Source organism: Beta vulgaris, chromosome 2 (assembly GCF_026745355.1).
Source record: "Beta vulgaris subsp. vulgaris cultivar EL10 chromosome 2, EL10.2, whole genome shotgun sequence".
Classification (NCBI taxonomy): Eukaryota; Viridiplantae; Streptophyta; class Magnoliopsida; order Caryophyllales; family Amaranthaceae; genus Beta; species Beta vulgaris.
The window spans coordinates 44,268,458-44,291,217 of NC_079203.1; the positions used below are offsets into that span (position 1 = coordinate 44,268,458).

Sequence of the window (22,760 nt, forward strand, 5' to 3'; positions counted from 1 at the left end):
CTAACGACGGTTAACGCCTTTAATTTTAACCGTAATTAAACCCTAATAAACCTGTCTTGACCCTAATTTCTAAGCTTATCCTAACCCTAACCCTAACCCTAACCCTAACCCCTAACTCTCCCACCTCAATGTTAGGGTTTAATGATGGCAAAATCATAAATAACGTTAACTGTGAATTAACGGAAATTAGAAAAAGGGCATTTGGTGAACGTTTTTAAATAATCAATGGTATATGTTGAATTTTTGGAACATCGAAGATGTATGGTGAATTTTTAAATTTGTCGAGGTATTTAGTGAAAAGTCGTAATTTAAAAATAGACGGTCTCTTATAAGACAAACTCGAAACAAAAACAACAATTGTAACCAAAGAGGGTAATATACAATTACACGTGGGGCAATTTTACATGGAAATTCGTCAATCAAACTGTCACCAGTCACCAGTTCTCTTGCCTAAAGATGAAGAATCGGTGGTGGAGAGCTGTAGCACCCAAAATTTGTCCATTTAGGGCTCATCAAAATACCACTATCATATCACCCTTTTCCCCCTTTTGCTTCTTAATCTTTATAAAGATGATATTTTTTTTGATGGGTTAAAAAGATTTTTAAGTATTATTGTTGTTTTTTGATGGGTTTGGGTTGCAAATTGAATATGATCAGATGGGTTCTTCCTTCACTTCGCTCTCCTTTCACTACCAATTCTTCTCCTCCTTGCTGTTCGACTTCTTGTGAGTTCAAATTCTGTCTTTTTTGTTTCTTTTTAGTGTCTGATTTTGTTGATTAGTATATAGTAGTTCTTAATTTGTTGTTGTTCTTTGTAGCAAAAATTATGGGAAATATTTGGTCTTTGCATAACAAATTTGCATAATCTCATTTTAGTATAGTAAATTTTTGTGGGTATAGTTTTGGTTGTCCAATTTATAACACATATTGCTGGAATTGAACTACAGTTGCTTATATCTATAATTGCTACAAAGTTTGGTACTTTAGTGTAATGCAGAATATATTTTGTATAATGATTAACCCCTCCATGAAACTGAAGGGGCTTTTCTTGTTCTTTTGACATGTTTCTATGCTTATTAGTGCCTTGGTGTGTGATCTGATGTAATTATTTAAAGAAAACATAATTGCCCACAATATTTTCAAATATAATATATAAAATTGTGACGTGGGATGTGATATAATCCTAAGTCTCATTTAAGACCGTTTTACCATGATCGGTAACTTGCTGTCTTAGAGGGGTCACTTGTACTAAGACCCGGGGTGACCCGTTATCTCAAATTTACCCCCTTAATTCATAGAGTGACTCTTTTAACTTACAAAGGAATCCTTTTCGGAGATAAATTAAGGTGGACTCATACTAATTTATGTAAGGCGGTCTTACACAAGACTTACTAGTGATACAAAGCACAAGTTGATCCTTTTGTTAATATCAATGAGATAATAGACTAATCACTGAGATTTGTGTATACTATCATGTCTCAGTGGCATGACTCAAGAATCTTGAAGAGGTATAAAAAGAGGGGATGACAGGGATCTTTTTGGAGATATTCTGGGGTGTGATTTGTATTGTTCACAGATGTGAAAGATTAACTAAGGCTTCCTCTTGATATCATGCTAGTAGGTTAATCAATGGTATATTGAAGTGCTCGACTGAGGCCTGGGAGCCATAATTATCGGATACTATAAACATGGCAGACGATTCCTTAGCTGATAGATTAGTCCATGAGCTATTAGGGTTGGTTGATCGTAGTTGATTGTTGTTAGTTGCTTGAGTTGTGTTACTGACGTGCAAGGAAATTGACGTTATTACTGTTGATGCTCATTTATAGTAGCTTTTTATCCTTTATAGCAAAAAGCTCCTAAATCTAGCTGTTCGAAATTTCGGGTTTTGAACCCAAATTTCCTCTGAATAGTTGATTGTCGAATACAAGTATTAGAGGTTTGACTATATTAAACTTTAAGACAAAAAAAGATGCCAATTAACTAATATTTGGACAAACCTGTCTTTACATGGCAGGCCTATGAATAATGATGCTGCATTACTGCTATTGTTATCTATACTTTCACAAAAAATGTCACCTTTTATTTTAAGAAAGCTGAGAAAGAATACCCATTGGACCACATACTTATAATTGAGAAAAGTGTGTCTGGTGACTCTCCTTTTACACCCTCCGGAGCTTCTAGTAGTTATGTTGAAATACTTTTGCATATCCTTTCCGACCTTCTTATCACGGAGATCTTCACATAATTGTGACTGTTTGATACAGGGTACATGGCTACCCTTGCTTAACCCTTTCCAAATTCATCCATTTAATCTGTTTTCCTGCCTGGCGAAATGTTTGTTGAAAGTTGAAACTTAATATCGTATGAGCTGATAATTCCATTTCAAGATTTGAAGTTATGTCTATAAAGGTTAGACTAGGTTAGCTTCAGTTCCTAGCTATTGTGTTGATTCTTTTTTAATAATTCTGCAACTTACAGTTCGCGGTAAAGAGCTTGATTTTGGCTCAGCAAGGCTGTCCCTCTTGACTATTGGCTTTGATGAGAGTGAAATGCTGCATAAAGACACATTAAGACCAAATGCAAGCTCACCTTCAGCTCCACAAATCCTTGAGAATGACTACTCAAACTTGGAGGTATTAAGGTTTATAACTGACTCGATTTAACGATATTTCGAGCATGCCTAATTTTTTTTTCCTAATCCAGATGACTATCAGTAAATCATCCTGCAAAAGTTTGCATAATATGATCAATGATACTCAAGTAATATTTGACAGAGACACCTCTGTGTATGTTCGAAGTGTACAAGCGTGTAATGCTTCACATTTTCATCTACTAATGGAAAATATTAATGTACTTGAGGATAAAGTCTCTGATTCGGAGCTAATGAAGCTCGAAAGAGATATTTTAGTCCAGTTAGGAAGGCTGGGAGCGCTGCAGCTGTTTCATGCATGTTTATCTAGGACCATGGATATGTCAAACTTACAAGATCAGGTCACTGAACATAGCCGAGTGGCTGATAGAAAATACAATGATTTGACAAAAAATGTGGTCTTGTCAAAGAGAAAGGAAGAAAGAAAATTAAGACAAGAGAAGAGGTTACAAGCCACCAGCAAAAGATGTGCTTGTAGATCAGAAAGCTCCAGTGAAAGTTCCATGCATCATGTAGTTTCTTCTGCGGCAAAGAAGACAAGGGCAAGGGGGAGAAGAGCAATGATTGCCAAAAATGAAGCAGAAATGTCAAGGGGAATTAAGGTTCTCTCTTCTCGTTATTATGATATGATTGTTACCTTATATTATTTTTTTACTTTTGATGCGTAGCATACTCTAGGCTGATTGCTTATTATGAACCCTGATTGTTTAAGGTAGTTGCACAACTAGAAAAGGTAAAAGCAACCTTGGAAAAGGATTGTGGGAGGGCAGTGACTCTAAGTTGCTGGGCCGAAGCAGCTGGTATTGATGAAAAGGAGTTGCAGCATGATTTGCACTTTGGTTGGTATTGCAGGGACGAACTCCTTAAAAGTGGCCGGTCCTTGGTGGTGTACCTTGCAAGATATTATCGAGGACTAGGAGTGGCATATGAAGACTTAATTCAGGTAATTGAATATCTCTTTCCTATCTCTTAAAAGGACTTCAGTGGAGTGCCGGGGAATATAGACCTTTGAATTTTTTTTTCTTTGATTGCTTCGGTTTCTAATTTGCAACTGCATTAGCCTTAAAGTTTGAGTATTCACCAAAAACCACTTCTTTGGGTCAGTTTCTGCGACTTCAGAATAGGTGATGGCATCCTGCCTAAAAGATAGGCACAAGTAATAAAGAAAAAATTACAAGGAGTTGAGCCTTAAAATTCCTTAATTCTGACACAAGGTACTTATTACATCGACTAGTACATTAGATCTAATAGAACGATTTTGCTGTATCCTGACCAATAACAATCCAACCCATTTCAGGAATAGACAGATTAACCACCAAAATTACTTGTTACAGATAACTTCTTGTTGTTGCATTGAAACATAAAAAATGCTGACTATATGGATTAGTAGTAAGCTAGTTCTTTTTTTATGTTTGAACCTTTTTTGGGCTTTACACAAAGATAATTGTTTGTTAAATGGGTCTAATGACTGGATTAACATATCCAGGCTAACCTTTTGTTTTTGGAGTTGTGTGCTGGTTTTCATGACGATAGCTCATAGCTGTTTGTTGATATCTTTCTATAGGCGGGGAACATAGGAATATTGCAAGGTGCTGAAAGGTTTGACCACACAAGGGGATATAAATTCTCTACATATGTTCAGTACTGGATCAGAAAAGCAATGTCTCAATTGGTATCTCGACATGGAAGAGGGATAAAAGTTCCTGTATGTTTGTTGAATATTATGGCTATTTATTTGTTTTCAGCTTTGTTCTTGAGTTTTATACTTTTCCTATTTCATGTAGCTGACATTGAGCACTACAATAAACCGCGTACAAAAGGCTCGAAAGATGCTTAAAAGAAGTCGTGGAAAACACCCAGATGATGTTGAAGTTTCAAAATCCACAGGTCTTTCTTTGGATAAAATAAAATCTGCCAATAATTGCTTGAGGATCGTGGGCTCACTTGATCAGAAAATTGGAGAGTACATTAATGTTAAATATCTGGTAAGACGCTACTACTACCTAGCTTGGTCCTCTAAATGATTTGTTTGTGTGTGGTACTCCATAATAGTTAAAACTGGAGCCATGTTCCAAGCTGCGTTAGTTTTATTTAATGTATATGAAAAGTTTGGGTATTCATAATTACACTTTTAATTTCAAGGTAAGTATTCAATTGGTATTAATAAATCAAAATTTAATAGATTATGCAGATATATAATTGGTGCTTTATAGTATGACCTATAATTAGTTTTCCAAGACAAATATGTAGTATTGATTCTTGGTGTTTAGGTGGAAAATTTAGGAGGGAAAACCTGTTTTAATGGCTTCCCAATGTAAGTATATAACTAGGTAATACCCGAGCAATGATTAGTCTTCTCATTAAAACTTCTATCATAAGACAACCTGGCTATCAAAAAGTTGTCATTAAGTGGAAATAATGTACCTAGATGCCTTTATTGTAAAAACTTGGTGAGTTTAGGAGGGAACTTCAGTGGATTTGGAATGGAAGAGACTGGCTCCCATATTAGTACATAGCATAGATATTGATATTGTATTGCTTAGCCTGAAATATCTTGCACGTACGCTCCGTTCTTTTTCGTAGGAGTAAGTAATTGTCATCATATCTGAATTTTGATCTTAATTTCCAGATGATTGAAATATTAATCTCCATATGTCCACCTGCATGATTTGAAATTGTGTTCACTTCCGTGAATCTGAGAGTTTTGAAAACCATCCTTCGATTTTTTGTCTGATTGACTAATCAAAGGGAAAATTGCTGTAATTTTTTTTAAGATGGTAAATAATGTGATTTACTTTTTGCTAAAAACCGGGCCTTTGTAGGTCGGTTCGAGCATATTCCTCTACTCCCTCCTCGCCCAGAGCTTTGTCTATCTTTCTGTTTTGTGATGTCTTGAATACCTTACCCATTTTCATTTTGGAGTTAGCTCCACTATCTTCACTCACATCTAATATTTCTTTTTTCTTAATTTTAGATTATTCACTTTTTTTAATTTTACTTTGTTCCTCTCTTCTCGATCAATTAATATTACCGACTATTGTTACTTTTTCCTCAATATCAAGTTACTCGCTATATTTAATCACATCTACTTTTCCTTTCTGTCTTTAGTAAAATATTACTCTTCCTAAAACTATGCGCCCAAACTAAAAGGGTACAATTAATTAGTAACGATCTTATATAGCTTGATTGGAGAATGAAGGTGAGTAAATAGAATCGAACAACAATGATTTCTTCCTTTTTTTCCTCGGGATTTGTTGTCATTCTTGTCTATAATACTAAATTTGATTCATTTTGGTTAATAGAGTAGAATTTAACTCCATTTGCCATCCGCGACACAGGAATGCACTCCGGATACTTCACTAGAGGTGCCGGAAAAAATTATAATGAAGCAGCATATGAAGAGTGACATCCATAAGCTCCTACAAGGCCTCGATCCTAAAGAGAGACGGGTTTTGTCTCTAAGGTATGGTTTGGAAGGGCATAGTATGTCACTTCATGAAGTTGGAAAGATTTTTGATGTAAGCAAAGAATGGATCAGAAAAATGGAGAAGAGGGCTCTCACCAAACTAAAGAGCGAAGAGAATCGAACAAGTTTAAGGCATTATATGAATCTGTATTAGAAATGGAACTTGCACAAATCAGTTGCTTTTGTAGTTTTTCATCTCTTGTATCTTGTATTATACAAAATTCCTTTGTATAGAAGCCTCTAGATTATATATTGTATTACTTAATATCCTTCAGTTGGTTATAATATAAGAATATACTTCATATGCTTTTGATGAAGAAATGTGAATATAGGACTATAGGAGTATTGCACTTGTGTCAGTTTGTTACTGAGATCTCTTGAGGAGCAATAGAGCAATAGAGCAATAGAGCATAAAGCATTTGTCACCACGTAATTGTATACGCGCAATAGTTCAAGTTTTCCAAGTTGGTCTATAGGAATGCCTAAATTCTCTCATGGAGGATCATAACAGATAATGTCCCATCCATAGCATCTTTGTAAAAAAAAATGAAGTATTTTTATTAGAATGGAAAGATATAAATGTATAAGTATTTAACAAATGTAAATCTCGTATGTTACCTAATATACCAACAAAACACCAAGAACAAGAATTAAAATACTTAGCTAAATAAACAATATCATCTAAAATTAAATGAAAACAACTGGTTCCTTCTTCCTTGCAGTTGATGGCATCAATCACTCCCAAGCTATCGTTCTCAACTATGATATCCGAATAGTTGTACTCGAAAGCAAGCTTCATTCCAAACAAAATTGCATTGGCCTCTAACAACTAAAGAACCCCAGCACCCAAGCCTTGGTACGCCGCACACACCAGCAACACCCCTTCGCTACTACGATCGCCACACCAAGCCTCGCTGCCACCTCCTTTAGCACCCCACCATCGAAATTCACCTTCCCCATTGGAGGAGCAGCACCGCAACCCGACATAGACCTCGGCACCCCCTCATTCTCCTCCCCCATCTCCAGCATCAAGTTTGACACATACTCCACCACTTGCCGAGGTGATTCCCTCTAATTCTCAAAAATTATCCAGTTTCTAGCACTCCAAATGACCCGCCACAACACCATTACCCACTCTTTCATCTCCCAGCCAACTTACAAAAAACCTCCAACACCCAGTCAAGAAAAGTCGGTCCTCGATGCTCCACCAGCCAGGACAATCCCGCAGCTTCCCACACCCCCGCAACGAACACACAACCTAGAAATGCATGTTGCCCACATTCCATCGCATCCCCGCACAACCCGCACGTCTTGTCAATACTCGACACTCGAATATGCAGCCCAACCTTGGTGGGAAGGGCTTCATGGCACGCCATCTATAAAAAGAAACCTTTGTTCTAGGAAGAACCTTTGCACTTCACACAACATTCCACACACGTTTATCCACCCGATGAGAGAAGGAAGGGACAAGCTCAATGCAATATAATAGTCACCAAACATAGCATGATACGAGACCGAACCGAGCACATACCCTTTTGACTAAGTCCCAGCAGCGTTTATCCGGAGGTTTTCTAGCAGTTAGAGGAATAGCTAAAACACGCTCACTCTCAAAATGAAGAAAGAGCTCACGCACCTTCACTTCATCCCACACCGCATACCCCTCCACCATTAACTCACTGACTAACATATTCTCCACACCTTGAACTCTAGGGGATAGAATACACCTCGATTGAGTGGTTGGAATCCACGGGTGACCACACCTTAATATGTACGCCATCTCTGACTCTCCATCTTCAACCTCTTCGAACAACCCATTTAGCTTCACAAATACTCCGCCAAGTAGGGATGGGCAAGGGTCGGGTCTGGGTCGGGTCCATCTGGACCCTAGACACAGACCCTATTTTTTTTGCAAACCCGGACCCGGACCCTAAGGGTCTGAAAAAATTGGACCCTGACCCAGACCCTCAGGTTCTGGAGGGTCTAGAGGGTCTGGAGGGTCTAGGCCTAAAGAATTATTTTGCCAAATTTTTAGCATTATTAATATCAATAATCATCTGAAATTCGCATGAAACAAACACAAAAAATCGCATGAATCAAACGCAAGAATTCGTCTGAAACAAACACAAATATATAAATTGAAACAAACGCAAACTTATAAACTGAAAAAAAAAACGAAACAAACACAATTCCAAACATACAAAATGAAAAAAAAAAACGAAACAAACACAAACATACAAGCTGAAAAAAAAAGAAACAAACACAACTTACATAAGAGTTCATAATGGGTGTTTTAGTCATTTAGAAAATCAATTTGTTTTTTTTTTAAAGTTAAAATGTATATATTAAATAAGTTTAGGGTCTAAGGGTCGGGTCTGGGTCCAAAATTTTAAGACCCGGACCCTAAAAAATTCACTTGGACCCAGACCCGGACCCTTAGGGTCTGAAAAAGTTGGACCCAGACCCTTAAATTAGGGTCGGGTCCAACATGGTCCGGGTAGGGTCCTGGACCCATGCCCATCCCTACCGCCAAGTATATAACTAGGGTTATTACCCAACATCGCCTCATCAAAGGAGCAATTAGGAAAAATATTTACCTTTCAATACCAAACTTCTAGAAGATTACCTCCCCCTAAATCAATACTCTTGCGCGCAATTATTTCCCCATAAAATTTAACCCCATAATAATTCCTTGTATATACCAGGCGACCCTAAGGGTCTAGAAAAGCTGGACCCGGACCCTTAGGGCCTGCGGGGTCTAGGGTCTAGGATCTAGCCTATTTCCTTTATTTTTAATACTCTTGCAATTATTTCTTGACTTTAGATAATGCCTATCTATGGTCTGTGGGTCTAGGGATCTGGGTACAGGATTTAGGGTGCAAATGACAAAAGTTGGAATTTTAGAATAAATACGAAGTTTTTTTTGAAATACAAAAGGCAAACATAATATTATGACTTTAGGGTTCAACCGTAGGGTTTGAGTAGCGTGTGGGTCTAGAATATTAAGACTCGGACCCCCGATTCTAAGAAATTCACCAGGACTCGAACCTAGACCCTTAGGTTCCAAAAAAAAGTTGGACCTAAACCCTAAAATTAGGGTCGGGTCCTAGGGTTCGGTTATGGTCCTAGACCCATTTTCATCCCTGGGTAGTAGCATCTACATCATGGCTACAAGATGTAAATTTTCTCAATTCTTCTTTTAGGCCATGTTTTTGTTTCAATCTATTTTTGTTAGGTCTGTGTTGTGATTGCTTTTGTGTGCAATCCTCTGATACATTTTCAGAGTAGTTCTATGTTTAGTTGGTATTGCACTTAACTGATATATTTATCAACGGATTGATTAGAATACTTTGCTATATCTCTATTTTATGTATTCTGGAGTACTCACACAAATAAAAATACAAACTTCCATATTGTAAAGCCCTCATACAAATTATTCCGTCCTCTTTGTAATAAAATATCTCAAAGACCCTCATAATAGTGATATAGCCAAGTATCTGTATTGTATACAAAATGTAAATGTATTTATCCCTACCCCCTATCGTCTTCAATAAACATGCGCATGTAAGTATAATTAGTAGGAATTGGGATTGACTCAAGTGGTGAGCTTTTCCATCTTTCTTAGCAAGGTTTAGGGTTCAATTCCTACCCCAAACATTTGCTTGAGATTTAAGGAGGGGGGAGTTAGTTGGGGGTGTCTGGCTTGTAATGGGCCTCTGGATGGGGACGACCTGTGCGAGGACAGCCTAGAATAATTCTTATTACCAATTTTTTTTAAAAAAATAAAAAATTTAAGTGTAGTTAGTTAAACTCATACTCATAGAATCAGTTCAAAATTCCTAATCCAAATGACTCAATTTCTCATCTTCACTTAATCTTTCTCGGATTCCAAGTATGTGTCGGAGAGAAAGAAATGAAAATTATGTCGAAATCTGAGGAGGGTCTCATGAATTATGATACAAAATTTGAGTCGACATCACCCATGATGAAAGTTGGAACAAGAAATTTTTCATGTGTTTTCCCCCACTAGGCTACATGGTGTTTGACAAGGAAAGATGGGAGCCGTGTATGATACTAATATTCTTGTTTTATGCGTTTAGCTTGACATATATGTCTCCTTTTACCTTTTTAGGCTATAGTATTATAACAGCATGATTTTCCAAAAAAATACCAACACAAGTATTTCACCAAATATTTAAAGAAAATTGACAATAGAGGTTTGAACACTAGGCGATAATTTTTAAAAGGTTTGAAATTTGAACTATTGATTAACCTGTGTAGGTCCCAACTTTAGGGGTCTTAACTTTTAGCGGACCTCGGTGACTTAAAACTGACGATTTTTTTTTAAAATCTCACCTAGTTCCTACTTCCCTCCCTCAATTAACCCTTCTGATGTGATCCAAGTTTTACAAGTTATGACATATTAAGCCAGTTTCAAGTCATTAAGGCCCGCTAAAAGTTAATATCACTAAAGTTGAGACCTACACAGGTTAATCAATAGTTCAGACCTTTTAAAAATTATCACCCAAAGTTGAGACCTCTATCGTCAATTTTTCCAATATTTAATCAAAGTTGCCTCCAACAAAAGAAAAGAATTTGATCAAAGTTGCTAAGTTATTATCAGCGACAATTGACAAATCCATGTAATTCTTGGAAATTGTCCATTTCATCTACGTGTTTTGTGCTTTTTTGTGTGGCTGAATCAATTTCAAAAGATTGGCATAGGTTTTGAGTATGGAGTACATTATAAATTTGATGCTGATTTTGCGTTGCTGTAATTACGTTTGCCGCATTCCTACTGCTTCCCAAGTTGATGAGATTTTGTACTCTTCTATGAGTTGGAATGTTGGGGCATTATTTAATGCTACGTGCATTTGGGATCTTTCACTTCCTTGATTGCTTTGTTCATGTTAGTATGATAGTATCTCATGTGATGCAATATTAAACAACTTGGATTAGTCTATGACATGACACTTGTGTATGTGGGTTAAGTCAAACTTTGCAACACAAGTCAGGAAACATCTACACCATATTTAGGAATCATTAGAATGGGATATGAATCATAATAATGATTAAAATGTATTTTATAGCTTTGTGTGTACTATGCTCTTAGCATATAGTTGAGTTATATTGGTGTCAATTTGTTTGCTTATTTAAAGAGTTATGTAAAGAAGTACATAAATGTAAAGGAAGAGTTTTATATGAGCAAATGGACCAAATATAAATCTAGGTGTACTTAGTTTTACATATACACGTCCATTCTCAATTAGTTACATTTTGCTTGAAATCTAGCATCAGTTTGAAATTCATGTTAGAAATTATTTTATCTTATAATGATATATGAGAAATTATATGAGATATACCTTTTTTTTAGGCTATTTTTTTTGGTGATAAATGAGGACCAAAGAACCCAAGTAGCTAGCCAAAGGCATACAAAGAAACGAAAGCTAGCAAACTAACTAACTAAGACACGAAGAAAAAGAAATCAAAAGCACAACAAGATGTTAGAAATTATTTTATCTTATAATGATATATGAGAAATTATATGAGATATACCTTTTTTTTAGGCTATTTTTTTTGGTGATAAATGAGGACCAAAGAACCCAAGTAGCTAGCCAAAGGCATACAAAGAAACGAAAGCTAGCAAACTAACTAACTAAGACACGAAGAAAAAGAAATCAAAAGCACAACAAGACCAAGCAACACTAACACACTCTAAAAACAAACAAAGTCAAAGGAAAGATAAAGCTACAGACACTCGACTGACTCGACAATAAAAACTTTTATCACACCACACCATTTGCGGCCACGCCATCCCCCCCTAAATCCTCCAATAAAACAGCATGAAGGTCCTTAGGGACCGCCTTAATTAACCATTTTAAATTTTTGGATCAAAGGTACCCCAAAGTTAGCCAACCAATCTGCTACTGATCTATTGGCTTCGCGATAACAGTGGACAATAGATACCTGCCACTCTTCTCGCTTCATGAGGGCTAAACACTTACGAACAATATGGATATAAGCAGGGGAGTTGGAAGGGGACTCCCCTCCAACAAACGAACAACTATCTCAGAATCTACCACCACTTGAACCTGTTTATGCCCACCATTCCAAGCCACACTTAATCCGCGCAAGTCTGCTAGTAGTTCCGCTCTTTTACAAGTACAAATGCTGCAATTCATAGCAAACATCTGAAACGATTCCCCTCGATGACCTCGAATCACACCTCCACCTCCAGCTGGGACCGGGTTGCTCTTGGCCACCCCATCCGTATTTAACTTTACCCAACCTACACAAGGTACACCTAATGAAAGCTTCCGCTCGCTCTTTCTTCGGTTCGCGCAACATTACTATAGATCAATTCAAAGCATCTTTAATCTCCTTCACTCAAGCAAAGAGAAAGCTAACCTGGTTTGCGGGTATTTGTGAAGGGAGCTACGAGCATACCTCCAACGCCAAAGCCATCAGCATGTGATACTGAACAAACGAGTCCAATTCCCATTACACGTATTTTCAATAATCCATGAAGTCAAGGAAGAGTACCACGAAAAATTAGTCACATCCACTCCCAACTTGCGCCACAATTGAACCGCAATTGGACACTCTCTAAGGATATGGAATGTATGCTCCTCCACCTCTCCACAAGCGAATCATCGAGGATCATCCGTCATTTTACAGATGAAACGGTCATAATTCTATTTCGAATAGCCAACCAAAGAAAGAAGTGAGTTCTTTGTGGGACATTCAGTTGCCGTAATTCTTTCCATCTAATGCCTCCCTGCTCACTTCCTTCGCTTTCATTCAAAATTATCTTCAAAGCCGAAGCAATAGTGAATGCACCCGACGGTGATCCATTCCAAAACAACTCATCCACTGCATCCTCGTCCTCAATTAAATCATGTGCTGCGATTTTACAAAGAACCTCCGCACGCAAGAAGCTTGAAAACATTTCCAATTTCCACCTAAGCGAAGCGTTCCACATTTCTTTAATTGTAGAATCTTGGATGTGCAACGGGGGCTGCGTAATAACCAACTCAATAAACGGTTTATCAGTCGCCTATATATGGTTCCCAAAAAAAGTTTTGGTGCCATTTCCCACAGTCATGTTAATTCCTTTTCGAACTACATCATCACTGCTTATGATTCCCCTCCATACATTGGACGCATTATTACGAGCCTTGAACATGTCAAAGTCGTACCTATTGTCACAAAATTTGGCTTTAAGGACCTTCGACCATAGGGATGAAGGTTCAACAAGGACACGCCACCCTAACTTCGCAATAAAAGTCGAGTTGGCTTGTCTCATCGAACGCAACCCTTAACTTGAGATGATATTTCCTCTCGCTATAATATGGAGTAATACTCATGTTTGTACCATGTCTGATATGGCTCGAGCAACCCTTAACTTGTAAAACTTAATTAATCAAATTTTGTGGTTTTTGGAGACAATAATGTTACAAATGTAAAGAATATTATATAACTACTCACCACACCCCACATTTTCTTTTCGAATTTTTTATTAGTATAACCTTGGATTACAAATACAACATTTTTATGGAAAAAAAAATGAAGATAAGAAACTTTAATATGCATATGGAATTTTCAAAAGAAGATATGGGTTGCAGAGGGTACTTATGTAAGACTCTTTACCTGTGTAATGTCGTCTTCAAAATTGTTAAGTTTATTGAAAATTTACAAATCCAATATTACTTGAGACATACGTGCAAATGTGAAGGACATTCTATAAATAATGTCAGGGTTACCATATGATTTTCCATAATATATTAGTATGATGTGAATTATATATGATGTTTATAAAATAAATAAGTATCATTATTTTCACCAAAGGGATTTTGGGTAAACTTTTCACGTGCTCAAGCTAATTGCACAAAGAATAGAGTAAGTATAAATTAAGGTGCCATTTTTGCTACACATATTACTTGTTTGAAAAAATTTAATATTGATCACAACAAGTCAGATATGACTATATATAAAAATAAAAGAGGGAGTTTTCTCAAATTAGTTATAACATAGACGTTATTATAGTGAAAGTTCATCAACATTCAATAATAACTATAAATAGTAATTGTTATAGGACTTCTCACTTATACAAATTAGCAGCCTTGTGTGGCTAAATACTATAAATAGTAATCCTTGAATATATTCAAATGTTTTTAGAAGTAGATTTAGTATTTGGTGATTAATTGAGAGAGTTAATGGCAGTATCTAATTAGAGTACCATAAAGCTAAGATTTATAAATCATGAGAGTGAATTTTTTTTTTTTTTTTTTTTAAAGAATCATGAGAGTGAATTCATATAAGAGTATTATAGTCATTTCATATTAAGATGAAAATAAACTTGCCAAGAATGATAAACCGGGATTATTATTATTTTTTATGCTGAAGAGAGGGAAACATCGAGAAACAAGAAAGCAAAAGCAACAGAAAATAAAACTACAACCAAAGCAAAAAGAAACGTAAGGGGGATTAAGCATGGTAAAGCCACTCCTACAGCATCCTCATACAAAATACGACCTAAGTTTAAAGGGGGATTTCAATTAACTCTATCTTGTTGTTCTGATTGACTCCTTAATTGGCTAACCAATTTGCTACACGATCTCCTTCCTGATAGTAATGGTTAGTATCTATTTTCCAGCTTGAATCCAATATCATCTGTCGGCATCTATGGATAATATGAGTGAACATTCCTCCATAAGCTTCATCATCTTGCAGTGCTAAAATTGTAGCCTTGTTATCCATTTGAACTTGGAGTTTCGAAATTCCTATACGTTTGGCTAAAATCTAGCCCAAATTCAACAACTTTTACCTTAGCTATAAAAGCATGACAACAGCCCAAAATTAGAGAATAAGCATGTTGGAGTGCACCGAAACTATCTCGAATTATTCCTACCCTCCCTAGCTAGGCCTAGAAAGCCTTTTGCAACCCCATCCAAATTTAAAACCAACCAGCCAGGGGGAGAAGCTAACCATCTTATGTAGAACACGAACAGTAGGTTGGGAATCATGTTCAAGCACACTGCATCCCAGATTGCGCCAAGCCTCTTCAAAACGAGTCATAAAAAAAGCATTGATAAGTTATAATAGTTAAAGAATACTTGTAACATTGATTATAATAGCTAAAGAATACTTATGACATTGATAAGTCATTAACAACTATCATGAGCGAAACCAGAGAGGGCCGGCAAGGGATTGACCCTTATAGCCCTTCCCCACGGCCCATATACAGTGGTCCTATAAAGTTTTGTTTATAAATCAAAGGATTATTTGTGAGAAACCACCTTTATAACCACTTTTTTTATGAGAAACCTCCCTTTTTTAAAAAAAAAGGGAATGCAACCACCTTTTTTGTTCTTTTTTTTTTAAGCCACCACTTGTCGGAATCCGGTGATTAACCTCGATTTTCCGGCGTTGACCATCATAGAACTCAATTTTGTTCTAGATTTTTGGCATTTCATCCACCTTCACACCTTCTCCCTTCTTCTTCTAGCATCTTCCTCCCTCGATTTTTTTTTTGAAATTTCAGAGCAAGGGAGGAGGAATTAAGGGCGAAAGAGGAAGCAGAGGAAAGGGTGGACACGCTGCGCGGGGGGGGGGGGTTGCCGGAAGAGGGGGTTTGCTGAGGATGCGAGGGGGGTTGTTGGGGGATGCGAGGGGGGAGGGGGGTTGTCGGGGATGCGAGGAGGGAGGAGGTAGCTGAGGATGCGAGAGGGGAAAGGGGTTGCCGGAGGTTGCGAGGGGGGAGGGGGTGTTGCCAGGGATGCGGCGAGGGAGAGAGGATTGGGGTTAGGAGGGTGGGGATGGTCGGGGGAGGGGGTTGCGGGGGGATGGGGCTGCGGGTGGGATAAAGCTGGGAGGGTGGGGCTGGGCGGCGATGAGTGGGGAGGCCTGAGGTTAGGGGTGGTGGCAGTAGGGGAAAAGGATATATGGTCGTGGTGGCGGCAACAATGGTGGCTTGGTGGTGGTGATTTTCACAGAAGAAAGATAATTGAGTAATAATGGCGAAAATCTGAAAAAATAGTTTCTATGATGGTCAATGCGGAAAAAGTTAGGTCAACGACTTAATTCCGGTAAGTGGTGGTTTCCCGCAAAAAATAAAACCAAAAAGGTGGTTGGGTACCCTTTTTTTTAAAAGGTGGTTTCTCACAAAAAAAAAAAAGTGTTATAAAAGATGGATTCTGACAAATTTTCCTAAATCAAATGAGGCTTCTATGGACTTGAAGTAGATGGTCGACTTGGTGGCTAATGACTTGGTGAAAAATTTAAGTGGTTATGAGGGGAAGTGCTCTTGACAACAAAAAATATATTCACTCTATTTTTTAAATTTATTACATCCTCTATACTCCCTCTGTATGTTTTTATCGGTTATTTCACCAAATACCCTTGACAAAAAAATTTATTCACCAAATACCCCAGTTTTTTTCAAAATTCACCATATACACCTGACTTTTAACAAAATTCACCAGATACCCCAAATTTTTTAAAAAATGACAAACAATGCCCTTAATGACTAACGGTTGTTAACTCCGTTAGTCATTAGTGTTAACTAACCTAATTAACCCTAAAAAACTTTAATTAACCTAAAAAACCTAACTAACACTAACCCCTCTCTCTCCCCTAACCCACCACCCCCAACAACCCTATCCCCACCACCCCTCCCCCTCCACCTCCCACGCAACCCTAGACCCACCCTCCTCCTACCCCACAGCCCCCCCTCCCTCAGCCCGCAGCCGCACCCTCCCCCTCCCCCAGTCCGAGCCCGAATCCTCCCACGCAACCCCAGATTAATTAGGTTGATTTAGGATTAATTAGGTTGATTTAGGATTAATTAGGTTGATTTAGGATTAATTAGGTTGACTTAGGGTTAATTAGGTTGACTTAGGGCAAACTTGTAAATATATACTAACGGAGACTAATGTCCGTTAACTTTTGGGGTATCTGGTGAATTTTGTTAAAAGTCAGGGGTATATGGTGAATTTTGAAAAAAGTTAGGGTATTTGGTGAATAAATTTTTTTGTCAAGGGTATTTGGTGAAAAAGCCGTAAAAAAAAAAACTTTGCTCTCCTTCTCCATCTAATAGTATTCTACCTACTCATTTATTGTGAACTTTTACCCCCATCAATCGGTAATTATTTGTAAGTTTAGAAAATTGCTAATTAATTTCAATGGGTCTTCACCTCTTACGAATTTTCCCCATCAAAATATCTCTATTACATAAGAGAAGGGAGGGAGCAATAGTGTCCTCTTTTGAAATGTCTATTTTACATCCCATTCCTTTCTAAATTACAAAAGGAATGTCAATACCAAAATGGGGGTTCTAACAAAGCCACCGAAAATTAAATTTCAACATCTCTCAGAAATCACTTATATCAGGAAACTTTACAAATCACTCATAGAATTGAGAAAATCACGTTGAAAAAATCACGCAAATCACTCAAATGATCAGGAAACTTTACAAAAACTAAAAATTAACTTACAAACTAAAACTAATATACTAGGACGTCAATACATACAAAAACATTCACAAAATTCACTTACAAATCATTGTAATAAAAAACCATTCACAATTACATAGTCACAAAAATTACCTATAAACACAAATCTGAGAAAAATATAAGATTTTGACAGTCATATCACACATTCGTCCCGACGATTTTCGAACTTTCAAATAGGTACGTACATAATTCTTTTAATCTTCAAAGTTATTTCATATTAGTCGACTGTTATGTAGTTGAAAAAATAGAGATAATAACAATTAGTTGAGAAGGACTTTTATATAATTAGACTTAAATTTGATTCATTTTCATATAAAATCAAAAAACAAGATGTGTATGAAATTTGATTCATCTATGACACTGATAAAAAGTAATGATTTTAGTTCTTTTTTTTAAAATTCCAATATAAAATTTTTACCAAAAACTTTTGCAAAATATCCATGTTCAGAAATAAATTTTGACAAAACAACATCAAACCTTTTTGCGAACAACTTCTGCAAAAATCCATTTTCAGAAAAATAAAATTACTTTAATTTGCGAAATCAGACTGTGTACTAAAAAATTAAAATTTCATTTCAAATATAATTGAAACTCAAAGTGTTAAAATTTAGAAAAGGAGAAAAATTAAAAATGACCATTTCATGCGATATTAGATTGTGTATGAAAAACTTAAAATTTCATTTCAAATATAATTCAAATGGTGTTCAAATTTAGAAAAGGAGAAAAATTAAAATCATCATTTGATGCCGAATTAGATTGTGTATGCAAATTTTAAAATTTCATTTTAAATATAATTGAAACTCAAATTAAAATGATGAAAATTTTAAATATCAATTTGTGAAATCAGAATTTGGAAGTTAGACCAGGAAAAAAAACTAAAATTGTATTGTACTTTTCGGTTACAAAATTACTGAAATCCATGATTTAAGAAATTACCTTTCTTTGTTACAAAATCGACCCAATTAGATCTACTGCTTCATGAGACTTGAATTGAAATGCTTGATTTTTGTATGTTGTTCTTTGACGTTGACTTGAAAATCTACTGTTGCATGTATTTCTTTGATGTTGTTCGCAAATTAGATCTACTGCTTCAGACTTGAAACACCTGATTTTGTTATTGTATATTGCATACTTTGATGAATTGGGTTCCTTCAAATATGAACTAGGTTCCTTCAAAATATAGGTTGTAGATTTGTAGTGAGAGGAGAGAGAGAATAATAGTTAGAAATGTACTGAAATTTTTAGGTCGAGAGGATAGAGAGAATGAATAGTTGGAGCATTGTTTTTTTTTTTGGTCTAATGATCTTGAGTTCACTCTCTCTCTTCAGCGATTTAAGTAGCAAGTTCTAATGTGAGTTCCTAATGTGAAATAATAAAGTTGATGCCAAAATCATTCAACGGTCAATAATGAAGTTGATGAAGCCAATGCACTGTAAAAGTTGGCTTCAAAATATAGGCTTGGAAAAGTTGGCTTAATTAAGCAACAATATATGTACTCACTGTCTTCTATTGACAACAGCCTCAGTTTATATTTAAAGACATTGACTATTGACAAGGAAAAAAAAAGTTCAATTTGTCAATAGCCTCCATTTATATTTAAAGACATTGACTATTGACATTAATAAAAAAAAGGTTTTAGTTTGGTTGTTATATAACATTAGGATGTGATTTTTTTTAGCCATGAAAGATGGCTAATTAGTTCAAATTAATCTATTTTTTAAAAAGTAGTGCTTCATGTCTACTCTTATGTTTAGACTAAGTAGTGGAATTAGAAATTAGATGGGTATGTATCACTTTTGACAAAGTAGTGGAATTAGAAATTAGATGGGGTATGTATCACTTTTGACAAAGTAGTGGAATTATACAGTGAGAGAAAATAATCTGATGAGAAAATAAATGAACTTTCTCGAGAAAGAAGAAGGTTTTGATCCCCTCGAGTATCTGGTTTGAATTGGGGGAAATTGATGAAGATGATGTTCAATTGAATAGAGAGAGAAAAAATATTACGTGAAATGCAGAAATATAGGTATAGTAATTGGGGGAGTAGTGGTTTGATTTGGGGAAAATGTCGTCGCATGCATCGCGTGCATTAAAAGCTAGTTATGATATAGGCCATAAATCGCTGCGCGGGTTGTAAGTAAGTTTTTTTTTAATACAAAATCATAGATTTATAAGTCACATGCTAATAATTTCTAGATCTATCTAAAATTATTTTCATAGTGTTCTTAAAGATTGTAAACATTGACAATAGGCCATGATATTGATGGTTTCATTCATATGGAACAATTGAGTAAAAACTTCTTTTCGTTTTGAAATAAGAGTCTGTTCTCTTTGGCATGAAACAACTGAATTAAACTGATTGCAACTTGCCCTCAAAAAAAAAAAAAAAAAAACTAATTGCAACTGATTGAACTGAACCGAATTGAATTAAATTAAATTATAACTAATAGTAGTGATAATAATAGAATAGAATATTATTTAATTAATAATAAATTCATAATAATAATTTATTAATAATAATAAGTCATTAAATAAAATAATAATAAATTATTTTAATAAATTATTTTAATAAATTATTAAATAATAATAAATTATTGTGAGATAGATGGAGTAGTCCTTAATAAACAGATAAACTAATAACTTGACGAACAAAATTAGAATATCGAAGTATAGAATGTACTTTATCGCCCAACGCTTAAAAAGAATGTTACAAATTTAATAGGATGTGTACATTAGCAATACTAAAATAATAATATTATTATTTTTAATAAAAATAATATTAAAAGCAATAGTAATAGGAGTAATAATAATAATAATTGTAATTATGATATTAATATTTATAATAGTAATAGTAATAGTAGTAATAATAATTATATTGATAATAATTATTAATTTTATTATTAGAAAATTAAATGACTGAACCAAACTGAACTGAACTGATTGCAACTAAATTGAATTGAACTTAAAATAAGTTGTGGAGAACATGCCTTAAGTAAAGACTTGTCTCAAAAAGCTCTTACATGGAGTTAAAGAGTCCTGTAAAAAAACGTGGAGTAAAGATAAGTGTTTCATTTATTTTAGAACGAAAAAAGTATATAAATGAGAAATATTTTTTATTAAAATAATTAATAGTTATGTCACATTTTTTCTTGGCTAAAATGGATAACATATTCCCATTGTGCTACTATCTATATAAATACTTCCTCTGTTTCATAATAAGTGAAACACTTTCCTAATTTGGAATAATCACAATCAGTGAAATCAAACTCCAAATAGTAGAAAAAAGTTCATTCTTATTACAAATATACCACAAAAAAGTGAGAGGAGACCACAAACGGAGGAAGTATATTAAAAGACGTGCATGATAATGTATACATTAGAGATGGCAATGGGTAGGATCTGGACAGGGTCCTCTAAGATCCAGATCCGTTTTTTAGGCAAGAATCCATATTCTACCCGGATCCATTGGGTAATAAGAATGAGGATCCAGATCCAGATCCATATGGATCCTATAGATCCGGGTCCTAAACGGATCCAAAACGGATCCTTGCTTATTTTCTTCAAACTACCCTAATTTTCACAAAAATTAAAGATTTTAAACAATAAAGTCATCTAATATCAACCAAATACATTTAATTTTTGAAAAATAACCATTGCGTATACTTGCAACTATTCAATTATCAAACTGTATGTAGATTAGTTATCAACCCGATTTTCGAACTTAACTATCTAATATATTCGCACAAAAATCACACATTAATTAGAACAAATCCGAAATTCAAGCGAAAATCTGTTTTACATGTAATAACTAATATTAACAAAATATAATATTATATTATAATAATATGATTTAAAACGGGTAAACGGATCTGGATCTGGGTAATTATTTAAGACCGGGTCCAGATCCGTTTTTTTCAAGGAGGATCCAGATCCTACCCGGATCTATAGGGTCCAAAATATGAGGATCCAGATCCATTTTTTACGGATCTGGATCCACGGATCCGGGTAGGGTCCATTACCCACTGCCATCTCTAGTATACATGCTACATGTCACCTCTGTTACTCCAGTAGAATTGTCCAATGTGTATACAAGTCACTCATGTCAATTAAAAAAAGTAAAATTAACTTGCAATAAGGTTTGAACCCGTGACCTCTTGCTGTTATACATGACACAATTACCATCTCAACCAACTTTTAATCATGCTTTAAGTATCCACATTATTATATTTGTACAGTTTAAATGTTGAGTTTCTCTTAATATATTTTAATGGGAATGAAAAAAATGCATATCAAGTTCGAAAAACAATACCAACTCGAGACAACATTCGAGCCCAAATATTATTATTTATTTAAATATAGTACAATGTTGAAGGCTTATATCATCACCTAACTCTATGTCATTAATTTTTGATTAATTATTCTAAATATTTACACCAGGATTTTATGCGAAAATCATAAAGGAAAATCTTGAATCTATAAAACAAAATTTTTTTTGCAACTTACACAAGTCTAAAAGCTAGTAGAGTTTTATTCTACATTTATTTTATCAAGCATTAATTATCTGAGATCTTTATTATATAAGCCAAGGGAGGAGGTGTGGTGTCCTTTTTTGAAGTGACTAAAATACCCTTAATGATCTAATAAATGGAATGAAAAAAATTACAAAAGCAAATCATTTAAAAATTCTCATTCCAACTTGCCATTTAAAACAAGTTTAAAATGGTATATGCATCAAATACTTCAATCAAAAATTAAATGGACAAAATATTTATACTTTATAAAAAAAGATGGCATATACATAATGTACACATGAAAAGTCTGAACATTCACTACCTTTGATACTCTTTAATCCAGTTAAACCAACTCATTGTTTTTGTTCTTTTTGTTCAATATTCATTCACAAAAAATTAATGTTAACAATCACTCATGACATTTTTTTTTTTTACATTGGCGAATTAATATATCTAAATTCATCTAACTGTTGAATTTTTCACATTTAAGTTTAATCATAAATAAAGTACGAATGGAGTATCTAATAGAATAACAAATTTTGAAATTAACGCACGCATCGCGTGCATATGAAAGCTAGTTTTATATAAGCAAACAACTTTGCTAAAGCAACAAATTTAAA

General features: G+C 35.1%; 1 protein-coding gene across 1 annotated transcript; it reads left to right on the forward strand.

Annotated features, from left to right (window-relative positions):
• The first annotated feature begins 404 nt into the window (after positions 1-404).
• LOC104886042 (RNA polymerase sigma factor sigC) lies at positions 405-6,421 on the forward strand. The gene is made up of 7 exons (XM_010670600.4): positions 405-725; positions 2,482-2,636; positions 2,707-3,255; positions 3,366-3,596; positions 4,218-4,358; positions 4,438-4,638; positions 5,992-6,421. The coding sequence occupies exons 1-7, from the start codon at positions 626-628 to the stop codon at positions 6,271-6,273; spliced, it is 1,659 nt and encodes a 552-aa protein (XP_010668902.2). The 5' UTR covers positions 405-625; the 3' UTR covers positions 6,274-6,421.
• Positions 6,422-22,760: the final 16,339 nt, after the last annotated feature.